The following is a 13,514-nucleotide window of genomic DNA, read 5'->3' on the forward strand; positions in this document are numbered from 1 at the left end:
TGGAGCTTTGTCCCAAGGCACTGACATCTATCCCTGAACCAAGCTTCCTCCCTTTCCCCATCACCCCAAAGTGGATGGAGAACCCTGGTCCATCCACTGGCTCTGAGCACTTTCCCACCCCTCTGTTTTCCCCCACCCCCTTACTCTTACTACCACTCCCCATTTCAGTTTCCTCTTCAATCAATTGATTAATCAGAAAGTATTTTTATTTAATTATGGCTACTAAGTGCTAGAGATACAAAACCAGAAATGAAACAGTTGCTACTCTCAGTCTGGGAGGGGAAGGGGGAAGGAACAAAATGTCCATGTATTGGATTACACAAAAGATACAAAATAGATTTCAGGAAATTGGGAGAAGGGCCCTAGCAGCTGGGTCAGGAAAGAGCTCATAGAGAAGATGATTGTAGCAAAATCTTAAAGGGGGGCAGGGCAGCTGGGTGACTGGGGATAGAGTTACTAGTCAAGAGGAGCTGAGTTCAAATTTTACATTTACCACATGGGCAAGTCATTTAACTCTAATTGCTTTGGGAAAAAAAGAGAGAGAAAAACTAGCTATTCTAAGTGGAGAGGGGAGGGAGTGCATTCTAGGCAGCAGGGACAGCCAGTGCAAAAGCACGGAGATGGGAAATGGAGCTCTCCCTATGAACAACTGTGAGAAGGCTCTTTTACAAACTCTCCAGCCTCCAGGCAAGTAAGCTGCTCAGTAACTTGGAACAGCTTGGAATCACAGGAGCCAGATTGATGGCCCAGCTGAGGTGGGCCCCTCCCTGCATCCCCAGCCCCTCCCCAGACCTCCTGAGGTCTCTCCACCCTTAAAGGCTATGGGAGTGGGTGTGTGCGGGGGGTGGGTTGGCTGCATTTTGATATAGAGCAACTTTCCGTTTATTAGGGGCTTTATATGTGCAGTCATTAGAATCTCACTACAATGGACAGATGAGGAAACTGAGGCTGGGAAGTTAAAAACAGCTCCTGCATCCAAGTTTGGATATCTTAATTTCAAGATTTTTCCACAAGGTCTGTGTGTGAGTGGGGGGGTATTGGAGGTCCCGGGACATACTTGAACCCCTCCCCGGATCTCAGAAATGTAGTTAGCCGGGGACCCCCAGTCTCCACAGGTTTCAGGAGCCCTGGGGAGGGTTCCCAGGCCAGGCCTGTGGAGAGGCGAGTGCTCGAGGGAGGAAAATAAGCTCAGTAGTGTGTTTTTGTGGGTGTGTATCTTGCCTTCCGCTCCTTTTCCTGTTGGGGGGGGGCCCACACCAATGAGTGGCAGGGCCCCTGTCACATGGCCCTGGCTCTGACAGCTTGGAGGTGGAGGGGGGGAGCCAATGTGGTCCCATCAGCGGCCAGACGTCAGGACTGAGGAACCGAGAGGGAGGGCTGGGGATCTTGGAGCCCCCCTGCAGGGCCCTGAGCTGGGCAGGCACCTCGGTCCCCTGGCCCTCTGGAGGGTGGCCGGCACTCAGCTCAGCCCTTTTCTCCCCCCACCCCCAGCTCAGGAGGCAGACACATCATGTTCTCCAGGAAGAAGCGGGAGCTGATGAAAACCCCATCCATTTCCAAAAAGAGCCGGGCAGGAAGCCCCAGCCCCCAGGCCCCCTCGGTGAGTGGTCCTGGCCTGGTTGGTAGGGGGAGGAGGCTGGGAAGGTCTGGGCTCAGCACAAATCTGAGGCTCCCTGATATTCAGAGCTGGAAAAGACCCTCGGACATTAGCTACCCCAGCCCCATGGCACCGAGGTCCAGATGGGGGATCGCTTTGCTGAACGGCCCTGAGAGGACAAGGAGCTGAACCCCAAACCTCAGCTTACTCTCTGGGCGGGCGGAAAAGGGGGATGGGCCAGAGAGGAGAGGATAGAGCTACTTAGGGTGGCTGGGCCAGGAAATGAACCCTCAAAGCTAGATAAGGAAGGGTCTCCAAACTGGAGTGAATTGGGGGTCCCAAGGCCTAGGCCCCAAGGGGCAGAGCTCAGGGTATCCCCGGTTCTTTGATTGTCTCTACTTTTCCCCTTAAGATTCAGGGGTGGGCCCCCAAATTGAGGCAGGCTTTGGATAGCCTTAATGTCTGGGTGGGGGGCTCGCTCCCTGGGGATGCATTGCGCTTTCTTGGCAGTGGTCACGCCCATACTCGGCCCCCCCTTCCCTGCCCTGGGTCCTCCCTCACCCCCATGAAGCAGCGTCCAAGAAGCTCTCTAGGTGGGGCTCCCCCTCCTACCCTGTGTCCCACCCTGGGGGCACTGGAGGTCAGGGGGATGTTAAGCCGAAGACTGGGGACAAAGCAGAGCTACAGCCCCTACTCGGTTGGTCTAAGGGGGCCCGAGTCTCTCAGCAGAGACCCCCGCGTGCAATTGAAGGTAGGCCTGGCTAGGGCACCAAGAGTGGCGGGAGGGAAAGGGGGAAGTTGGGCTCCCAAGCCTGACTGAGCAGAGGGTTGGGGGGAGGACCTACAGGCAGTTCCCCCTCTGCTCCCCCTATTTAAGCTGACCCGACCTTCTAAGGACTGAGTGGCTTTCTCTGGAACTCAGGACCATTCCAGGAAGCTGCTAATTCTTATCAGGGGTCATTGGGAGCCATCTTGGAAAGACGCTGGGATATTGAGGATTCTATAGATGGGAATTGGGGGATCCTGGGGGCTGCTCATGCTTTGAAGAAAGTCCTTCCTCTCCTTCTTCACCTGGTGAATTCCTGGTCATCCCTTAAAGCCCAGCTCCAGGGCTGCCTTTTTCTGAAAGCCTACTTGACTCGTCACCCTGAGTTCCCCTGGCACCTTCACTCATCATGGGCAGCTGTGGGTTATAATAGTTATTTAATTTCACCCTCTCATTTTACAAATGAGGAAACTGAGGCCCCGGGAGGTTGGCAAGGTTTGCCCAGGATCACATGCTCTCAGACAACATCCCCTTAGCTGGGGCGGGTTGGGGATGGGGGGAGTTCAGTTCCCCAATCCGTCTTTCCTTGCCTTCAATGGACACTAGTGATGGAAAAATCCCACCATTACTTTAAGTTTTCAGTTTCTTGTCCAATATATCATTGCTTCTGTCAAGAACCTCCCACTTTGATGGAAATGAGGGAAACCTAGGAGAGGATGTACTTAGCACAGTCCCTGGTACATAATAGGCGCCTAATAACTATCTGACTTGTGGGGAGTATTTATGGAGCTCTCAGGCTCATGGAACGTCACACTTGGAACTGACTTTAGAGATCATTTAATTAGTTCCTCATTTTAGCCCGATAGAGACCAGTGCAAGGTGGCACTGGGATTCAGACCCAATGGATGCCCTGGATGGCGGCATCTGCCCTCCAGTTCCCTTTCATCCATCTTTGGGCACCATTTGGGAGGCAGTATTAATAAAGTAGAAAGGAGGCTGAATTTGGAGTCTGAGATCTGATTTTCAATCCTAAATGCTACATATTACCAGTTATATTTTCTCTCTGGGGCAAAGTTTCCTCCTCTGTAAAATGATCAGATGATCTTTAAAATTGCTTTTACCTCTAAATAAGAGCCTCCCAGCTCTGAAGCTCTCCTTTCTCTCTCTTTGCCTTTCAGTGCCCAGATTTCTAAGGGCAAAAAAGATATTCTGTGGGCTAGCACCTTGCGGCCCCTTGGCAGAGGGAAAGCGCAATATTAACAAATGTTTATTAAGTGTCTACAATATGTAAGGTTTTGGTCTCAAGAGAAGGGAACAAAAAGTCGTGTTTGTTGTGTTTGTTTGTTTGTTTGTTTTTTTTATAAACATAATCCCTCCTAGGGGGATGTTTATATTTTGCTATAATACAAGAGAGAATATGATGGAAGCAAAGGGGAAATGCAGACAAAATGCTTTGGGAATATTTGAGTGGTGAGTGAACACAATCAGCTGTGGGGATGAGGGAAGGCCTCATAAACAAGCTGGCCCCTGGGCTGAGCCTTGGAGGAAAATGAGGATTCTGAAGATCAGAGATGAATATGGTGTTGCGTGAAACATAAATACACTGAGGTGAGAGACTGAAGCGTAAGATTAAGAGAGTAATTTTCTTGTCCAGTTTAACTAAAATGTACATTGTTGAAGCAATTTGAAATAAGAATAGGAAGGTTAAAAATTTTTTTTAAAAATAGAAAAGTAAAAATATAATAAAAAAAATTTTTAATAGAAAGGTAGGTGAGGGGTTAATTGTGGAGGGCATGGAATGCTAAGTTAATGATTTTCATTTCATCTTAGAAAAAATAGAGTCACTGAGCTTTTTTGAGCAGGATGGTGGAATGGCCAGTGCTTCAGGAAGATTTTTAGGTGTTTTTTTTTTTTTTTTTTTTTTTTTTTCTCCAGTGGGAAGGCCATAGTGAAGAGAGGAAAAAGTGAAATCGGGCTAGTTCTGAGTTGATTGACTAAGGAGGCCATCTATACAGATACCCTGGTCCTCTCTGGGAAAGTAGGACAAACAACAGAAAAGGGAAAGATCTGAGAGGTGTTGGGGAGGAAGAATGGAATGGATGTGGGGATGGATTGGATGTGGGGGATGACAACGAGGGAAGAGTAAAAGGTATGAGTTTGGATGTCTGGGAGGATGGCGATATCCTCAAGAGAACGAGGGGTGTGAAAGAAAGCTTTGGAGGAGCTATTTGTTTTAGGGACTCGTTTGAGGTCATGCAGGTGGGGAGATCCCATAGACAGTTAGAAATGTGGGCCAGGAATCCCCTGGCAAGTAAGAGCCGTGCAGTACCCCGCCCCACATGAATCCTGTGGTCTTTGAGCACAAAACGGTTATCCAGGATTGCCTCTTCTCCCTTTCTAATTCACTCAGGACCTTGACATGAGGGTTTTGCTCTCCATTCTCAATCACTTCTGGGGAGGAATGAGGAAGAACCCAAGGGTTCAAACTCGTCTGGAGGAGGTTGGGGAGTGAATTCCCCATCGTAAGCAGAAGTTGACTTGGATGTTGCAGAACAGAGTTCCATCCATGGACGGGTAGACCCAGATGCCCACTGGGGGCCCTTCCAGCAATGAGCTTTTGTGCTTGTGGCACCCTATCTCCCTGCCTGTGGGCTCAGAGCTGAGACAAACAGCCCAACCCCACCCCACCCCCACGAGCCGTAGTCAGAGCAGGAAGAGATCTGCCCTGCCCTGTGGTTTGGAGGTTCTGTAGAGTCGCTTGTGAAAGGGCCCCCAAGCTGGAGGAAATTGAGTAACAGAAGGAGGCCTGGAAAGGGGTGGGGGAGAACCCCATAACAAATCTCACCCCCTTACCTTTGACCTGAACCAGGGACACCCCATAACTTCCCAGTTGGCCCAGAGATCATCAGAGTGAGGAAGGCTCTCGGAGTTCAGATTGTGTATATTCTGGGGAACTTTCAACCACATACAGAAGAGCATACTAGAAGTATGAGGAGGAGGGAAGGGGTAGCCAAGTGATACCAACAGGAGTAGTTGAGTTTAAATCTGACTTCAGACACTTACTAGCTGTATGATCCTGGGCAACTCACTTAACCCCACTGTCTACACCCACACATACAAAGCTTCATCCAGTCTCTTTTGAAGACCTCCATTGAGAGGGATCCCATGACCTCTAGGAGAAGCTCATCCTGCCTTAGGAACGCTAGACCTCCTACAACCCCTTCCCCCAGGGTCAATTCTGTCCCTTGGGGCCAAGTAGAATCCAGCTTCCACAAAACAGCCCTGATGGTTGCCACCCTGCTCAAGGCTTCATTTCTGCAGGCTAAACTTTCCCAGTTCCTTTAGTAAATCCTCATATGACTCAACCACCAGTTGGATCTCCTTCCTCTGGCTGCTCTCCAACTTGTCATAATAACACTAACAATAGCAGTAATAATAACAGTGCTGGAGTGTGAAGGCTGTTTTAGAGAGAGGAGAAACTGAAAGCAGGAAGGCAGTTCTGAGTTGATTGACAAAGGGGGTGGCCAGCAAGGTAGAATGAAGGGGGGCAGATCTGAGAGGTGTTGGGGAAGAAGGATGGATTGGATTTAGCAGTGGATTAGATGTGGATGGCAAAGAATATTCCAACATTTTGGAATATTGGAGGAGGGAATGGATACCTTCAGCTGAAGGGAACAGGGAAGACATCATAGAGGAGCTGGTGGTATAATGAATAGAAAGCTGGGCTTGAAGTCAGGAAGGCTCATCTTCCCGAGTTCAAACCCAGCCTCCAATAATTCCTAGCTATGAGACTTTGGGTCAGTCACTTCACTCTGTTTGCTTCAGTTTCTTTGTAGAATAAGCTGGAGAAAGAAATGGCAAGTCTAATATCTTTACCAAAAAAAAAAAAAAAATCCAAATGGGATCACAAAGAGCCAGAAATAACTTGGAGGAAGATGAAGATTCTGAAAAGAAGAGATAAGGAAGGAGGGCATTTCAAGGGAGGTGGGAGATAGCAGTACATGAGTAGAGGAAGATTCTCCGTAGTGCTTTAAGATTTGCCCAGGCACATAACTTATTTGAATCTGACAACAACCCTTTGAAAGAGATATTATTATTGTCCCCATTTTTGTTAGTGTTCAGTTATTTCAGCTACGTCCCACTCTGTGACCATTTTGGGGGCAGGGTTCTTGGCAGAGATACTGATGTGGTTATTTCCTTTTCTAGCTCATTTATAGATGAGGAAACTGAGGCAAATGGGTAAATGAAGCCAGGAAATATCTGAGGGCAGATTTGAACTCATAAAGAAGAGTCTTCTTCATTCCACTGTAGGAAACAGGTTAAGGGATGTTAAAAACAACAACAACAACAACAACAACAACAACAACAACTTGGAACAGATCACCCTGCTGGTAAATGTCTAATGCAGAATTCAAAATTGGACCTTCCCCACTCCAATTCTAGCATTCTATCTGCTATGCCAACCTGCCTCTCAATGTTCTTTTTAAATTATGGCAACCAGAGCTGGACACAATGAAGGCAGATTTCAGAGATACTGAAATACTCTCAGAAGGTATTGGCCTTTTTTTTTTTTGACATCCACAAGACAATCATGTTGAACTTGCAGTCCACTAAAACATCTAGGGAATTTTCTACACAAATGATTTGCTTACTTAACCCTTTCTTTCTATCTTATACTTCTGGAATTGATTTTTTAAACCCAAGGGTAAGACTTGACATTTATTTATCCCTACTGAACTTTATCTCTGCCCCAGCTGGTCATGATTTTTTTTGGATCCTGACTATTGTCCAGTTGTCACCTATCCCTCCCAGTTTTGTGTCATCTGTAAAACTTTGTGTTTATCCAAGCCTTTGACAAAGTCATCAGAGATCAGAACCAAATACAGATAGATCCCTGGAGCCCTCCACTGGAAACCTCCTGCCACATTAACACTGAATCATTAATGACTTTCTGAGTCTAGCCATCTGAGCAGTTCTATATCCAATTGTGTTACTGCCTAGTTCCCATCTCTGCATCTTCTCCACAAGAGTGGGATCCTCTCCTCAAACTCCTGGCTAAAAACTATGTAAGGTTCTAATCACAGCATACCTTCGTCTACCTGTGACAAGAAGAAATAAGATGAATCAAGTAGGCCCTGTTTTTGGTGAAAGCCTGCAGGTTCTCTGTGATCACTGCCTGCTTCCCCTAGATTTCTGGCTCGTCTAATCCACCCCTCTCAACTTACAGATGGGGAGAATAAGCCCCAGAAAGGAGAATATGGCACACGGGAAATAAGGAACACAGGCTCCAGAAGCCAGGCTTCAAAGTTCCGGGTCACAGCTTCTTTCCCCCAATATCCTTTTGTTCTCTTCACCTTCCCCCACCTCATAACATCTTCTTCCCTCCGCCAGGAGCTGGCCAGGAAGGATGTCACGGAGCTCTCGTCTCATGCTGCTGGACTGGACTTATCTCCTGGTGGGACCAAGTTGGGCTCAGGGACCATGGGCACTCTCAAGCGCCCCACCAGCCTGAGCCGCCATGCTAGCGCTGCCGGCTTCCCCCTCTCAGCCCCAGGTACCTGGACACTCGGCCGAGGTCATAGAAGCCCCATGACCAACAACCCTGTGGACGGCAGCGATGGGCCTTTTGTGGACGTGGAGGACATCTCCCAGCTGCTGGCCCACGTGGCCCGATTTGCTGAGGCCTTGGAGAAACTCAAAGACACGGTTTTGAGAGATGGTGAGTGCTTTTCCCCCTGCAGAGATAAGAGTCATCTGTCTTGGTAGGTTCTGGGACCCCTACCCTCCCCTGCTTCCCCACCTGGCATCAAGGGCTCCTGAGGGCCACACCACGGGGATCAGGAGCCCCAGATTTATATTCTAGCTCTACCACTTGTTATTTGTGATACATTGTCACAAAATGTAGAATGTCAAATATCAGCACCAGGAGAGAACCCAGAATATCCTTCAACTGGGAGGTGTCAAACGAGGTGATTGGGTGCCTTTAAGCTCTAAATGTTCTGATGTAATGATTTGGGATCAATAGGCCATCCTGTGGCATTGTTTGCCGTCCTGTTCCATGGTCTGGCCTTGATGCTGATGCACGTAGGCTGACCTTCTCCCCTGCCTGGCTATGACTAGGTCCTGCTAGGTTCAAGGCTTGAAAGATGAGTCTGACCCAGCCTGGGTTTGTCCCTTATTCCCAAGGTAAGGTCGAGGTCATGCTTCCTGTAAATTGGGCACAGTCCTGGCCTGAGCCATCAGACATCGAGTTTGGGCACAGGGGGCCGAGGAGTCACGGACCTCCCTAGGAGTCACAGGTCTGCCACCAAGGTGCTGTGAAACTTCACAGACTCCGCCACACTCTGGGCTTCGTTCGGTCTCTATAAATGAGATGGCCAAGTTAACAGAGCCTTGAAAGTTCCTTCCAGCCTTAGCATTCCATTTTCTAAAGATCCTTTCAGGTCTGACGGCATATATTCTAAGGGTCTTCCCAGCTAGGACATCCTGGGTGTTAAAAACTTTTTCAGATCTGATATTCTGTATTAGAAAATCACTTCTCCCTTCCCTCTCACTGCCCTGCTCTGACATTGCAGGTTCTAAGGTCCATCCCAGCTCTGACACTGCAGGTTCTAAGGGTCCTTCCCAGCTCTGACACTGCAGGTTCCAAGGGTCCATCCCAGCTCTGACACTGCGTGTTCTAAGGGTCCTCCCAGCTCTGACATTGCAGGTTCTAAGATCATTCAAGCTCTGACACTGCATGTTCTAAGGGTCCTCCCAGCTCTGACATTGCAGGTTCTAAGATCATTCAAGCTCTGACACTGCATGTTCTAAGGGTCCTCCCAGCTCTGACATTGCAGGTTCTAAGGTCCATCCCAGCTCTTTGGACTCTCTAGCTTTAACAATCCCTGGTACATTCTCTGTCCCATTCCCAACTTTGCCACCCATTGACCTGGGCAAACAGTTGAGGATTTGTTCTTTTACATCAGAACCAGCCTCTGGGTTCTCCTAGGCATGTACATTGCCCTGGGGTGTGAGGAGGCAGAGTGAGCTCCCCATTCTGTCACAGTGGAAGAGCCACATGGGGAAGTGTTGGGTGAGGTTTACATTTGAGCTCTGACTCCCCGTCCCTGGGGCCAGGATAAGTAAGCTTCCTGCCCCAGAGTTATTTTCATCTGCCTGTCTTCCTGTTTACCCATCAGGGCCTCAGAGCTGTCGGCGGGTAGGGCTGGGCCAGGGGCACTAAGATAAATGCTCCCGAGGCTGCCAGGTTCCTGCCCTGAGTGTGGCGATGACCAAGGAGAGAGCTGGGTCTCTATATACCAAGGGGGAGGGGAAGAAGGGAGTCCGTGGGTTGGGGACCACAGCTCCGCTCTGGCCCTTTAAGGGGATGCCTGTCCCAGCAGAGATAAAGGAAGCAGGGAGACATTCTTATCAAAGGTGGATATGACTTGTCTGTGAATTGGAACTAAGCCCCTCCACCCCCCTGGTGAGGCATCCACAGCCCAGACTAAGGGACTGGGAGCTAAGAGCTCTGTCTCGGCTTTGCCATTAACCTGGATGTATGAGCTGGAAAGATCAGAAGAGAGACTCTCTATGGGCCCAATCAGTTCTTTCAAGCTGGGTTCTAAGAGCCCTCTCTGGCATTACATATTCTAAGGACCCTCCCAAGTCTGACATCCTGGGTTCTAAGGGCCCTCCCAGCTCTGACATTTTATGTTCTAAGGTTGCTCCCAGCTCTGACCTTCTCTGTCCTTCTCTGGCTCTTCCTTAGCTCTGACAGGCTGGCTCCCAGATTCTCAGAATCTGACCTTCTGTGCCCTAAATGCCTCTCTCCTAGCTCTAATATTCTTTTTTTCCCCTAGTACATTTATTTACTTATTTATTTTTATGAATCATGCTGGGAGAGAAAAATCAGAGCAAAAGGAAAAAAAAATCATGGGGGAGATTAAAAAAAAACAGAAAAAAAAGAAGTAAACATAGCATGTATTGGCTTCCATTCCGTCTTCCTACTTTTTTTCCGAATGCACATGGCATTTTCTGTCCAAAATCTGTTGGGATTGCCTTGGATCACTGAACCACTGAGAGGAACCAAGTTTTTCATAGTTGCTCTTCGCACATTGTTGCTGTTAGTGTATACAATGTATTCCTGGTTCTGCTTGTTTCACTTAGCATCAGTTCATGTAAATCTTTCCAGGCCTTTTTAAAATCAGGTTGTTCATCATTTTATAGAAAAATATTATTCCATTACCTTCATGTATCACGTTTGCTCAGCCATTCCCCAATTGAGGATATCCTGTGTTCTAAGAATCCCAATATTCGGTATTCTAAGGGCCCTCCCAGTTCTGAGACTCTATGTTCTAAGGGCCCTCCCTATCTCTGATCTTTGTCCTAAGTGCCTCTTCTCTAGCTCTGATATCCTGTGTTCTCTCCCCCCCCCCCCCAGTCAAGGGGCAAAGAGTTATTGAGAATAATAGATGCCATTATCTGAGGGAATCCAGTAAAGAAACAACCAAGAAGGGTCATTTTGATATCCTGTGTTCTAAGGGCTCCCAGCTCTGACATATCTTGTTCTAAGGTCCCTCCTAGCTCTGATATTCTGTGTCCTAAGGATACCACCAAAGGCTTCTAGCACCTGGTAGGATTTGAACTGAATCTTGAAGGAAATATGTTAGCTATAGCAATAACATAAAAAAAAAAAAATTGAGGGAATAGCATAGGCAAAGAGGAAACAAAATGATAAGATTGCTTTTTGAAGATATGATGACATATCTAGAGAACCCTAGGGAGTCAACTCTAATTTGAACAATTAATTGAAATAATTTCAGCAAAGGTAGAGGATATTGGATAAATCCAAGAAGGAAGCCAGGGAAATCTGGATGCGGAGATGAGAAGGAAGAGCAATCCAGGGATGGGGCCAGTCAAAGCAAAGGCCTAGAGACGGGAGATGGGAGTTTCACATGAAAAGAAAAAAAAAAAAAAAAAAAAAAAAAAAGACTACTTCTACTGGATTTTCGAGTAAGTGGATGGGAATGAAGTTTAAGAGCACTAGAGAGCTAAGAAGAATCAGGGGCTTAGATGCTTATCAGAGGATTTTCTATCTGCTCTTGGAGGTATTAAGGAACCTCTGGGAGGGGATATAACCAGACCTGTCCTAAAGGAAGATCATTTTGGCAGCTAAATGAAGGATGAACTGGAGTGGGGAGAGAATTGAGGCTGGCAGAGCCACCAGGTGTGAGGTGATGAGGTCCTGCCAGTGTCAGAGGAGAGAAGGGGAATTTTTGGAGAAATAGAACAGAGGACCCTCCCAACTCTGAGACTTTTTCCTAAGAGCTCTTCCAGTTCTGACATTCCATGTTCTGAGGGCCCTCCCAGATCTGACATTCTTTATTCTAAAGGCCCTCCCGGGTCTGAATTCTATGTTTTAAGTCCGTTCCAGTTCTGACATTCCATGTTTTAAAGGACCTCTTGGTCTGATGTTTATGATGGAAAAGATGAAGTCTGCTTTAGAGATGAGTGTTCCAACTGATTATGATCACAGTGTACAATATTCTGACTGGGATGGGAGAGAGGAACTCAAATAGAATTTGGGACCCACCTACCCCAGTGGGTGTCTGAGCCCCAAAGGATTGCTTTTTGACACTTTGTGAACCTTGAGGGAAGGATGAGAAAGAGCTAGGGAGGAAGTCCTTGGATACCCATAAGCTCAGAGCCCTTCCCCATCTGGATCTCTCTTTGGAGGAGATAGATCCAGGAGCTTCTGTCTCAGTCCTGGTGGAGGCTTCATCAGAGAAGAAATAATTTCCTAGGGAAGCTCTTCAGTGTCCTTTTCCTTTTGTCCCAAAGGCCCTTTCTTCTAGAGCTCTCCCCTCCCCCTCTCCCTCCATGAAAGTTGGTTATTGGCCAGTGGAGTCGGGAGGAGGGCGAAGCCATTTTCAAGATGGAAAAAATGGGACCCAGAGGGCACTTGCCAAGATCTCCCATTGAGTCAGTGGCAGAGCTGGAACCGAAGCCCTGGCTTACCAGCCGGCTTGGTCTTATCCATTGTACGAGTGTCTCCCCTGGGTGTTCCCAGGGGAGGATGTGTAGCCTCTTAATGGAATCTACTGTTATTTCCTGCCTCTGGCTAATAGACTTTCTTCCTGTCCTTCCTCACGTGCGTGAGGCCTCTGCCCTCCTCCCTTCCCTAAAAAAAATTCCTCTTCCTTCTTTAGGTTTCCATGGCCCTGAATTCCCCCTGAGTCATTGTAGAATCACCCACAGCAACCCCCACCCCTCCTTAGCCCAGGCTTGGATAACCTTCAGCCTCTATGAACTAACAACTTTGTGGGGGAAAGGCAAGAAAGGAGAATCCCGTCCAACTGGCACCTTCCCTGGCTCCCTAAGGCAAGTGTAATCTGGTAGGAAGGGCCCTCTAATCAGTCCCTCCATCTGCAAAAATGGGCTGAATGATCTTTTTGCTCTCTCCCAGGGTCTACATTAAAGTTTCCTTCTAGTCTTGTGTCATTTATGTTTTTAAGGCAATGAGGGTTAAATGACTTCTCCAGGGTCACATAATTGGTGAGTGCCCAAGGCTGGATTTGAACCCAGATCCTCTTGAATACGGAACTGGTGTTCTACTCACTGTGCCATGTAGCTGCCCTCCCTATCTGTGCCATTTTAATAATAATTTTTAAAGTTCTCAAAGTATTTTACAGATGTTCATTGATTTGATTCTCACAATAACCCAGTGATAATAATGACAATGGCAACAATAATAATAGCACATGTTTATTTTAAGATTTGTAAAATGCTTTATAAATATATTTTATCCTCATAACTACCTGGGATATAGATGCATTTATTACCCCCATTTTATAAATGAGTAAACTGAGGCTGGCAGGAGTTAAATGACTTGCCACAGCTATAAATTGTATAAGGCTGGATTTGAACTCCGGTCCATAGGACCATTATCCTATTACCTTTTCATCTAATTGACACAGTTCTCTACTACAAGGTTCCCCTCTAATTTTGGTATTCTATGTTCCAAGGTTCTGTTTCCTTGCAGCTACTACATCTAGGTTTTATGTTCTAAAGTCCTTTCCTGCTCAGACTTTCCAAGTTCTGTGTTCTAAGGTCCTTTCTAGCTCTGAAATTCTTTTCTTTAAGGCCTCTCAAGCTCTGCTCTCCAAT

At 47.4% G+C, this 13,514-nt stretch overlaps 1 protein-coding gene across 1 annotated transcript in view; it reads left to right on the forward strand.

Annotated features, from left to right (window-relative positions):
* Window positions 1-1,290: 1,290 nt before the first annotated feature.
* Window positions 1,291-13,514, forward strand: part of ARHGAP45 (Rho GTPase activating protein 45) — a 43,368-nt gene continuing 31,144 nt past the window's right edge. The window contains 2 exon segments of the mRNA XM_031948031.1: window positions 1,291-1,600; window positions 7,755-8,082. Of these exon segments, the coding sequence (XP_031803891.1) occupies window positions 1,511-1,600; window positions 7,755-8,082 (418 nt within the window). The 5' untranslated portion in view covers window positions 1,291-1,510.

This window comes from Sarcophilus harrisii, chromosome 1 (assembly GCF_902635505.1).
Source record: "Sarcophilus harrisii chromosome 1, mSarHar1.11, whole genome shotgun sequence".
In the NCBI taxonomy this organism is placed as follows: Eukaryota; Metazoa; Chordata; class Mammalia; order Dasyuromorphia; family Dasyuridae; genus Sarcophilus; species Sarcophilus harrisii.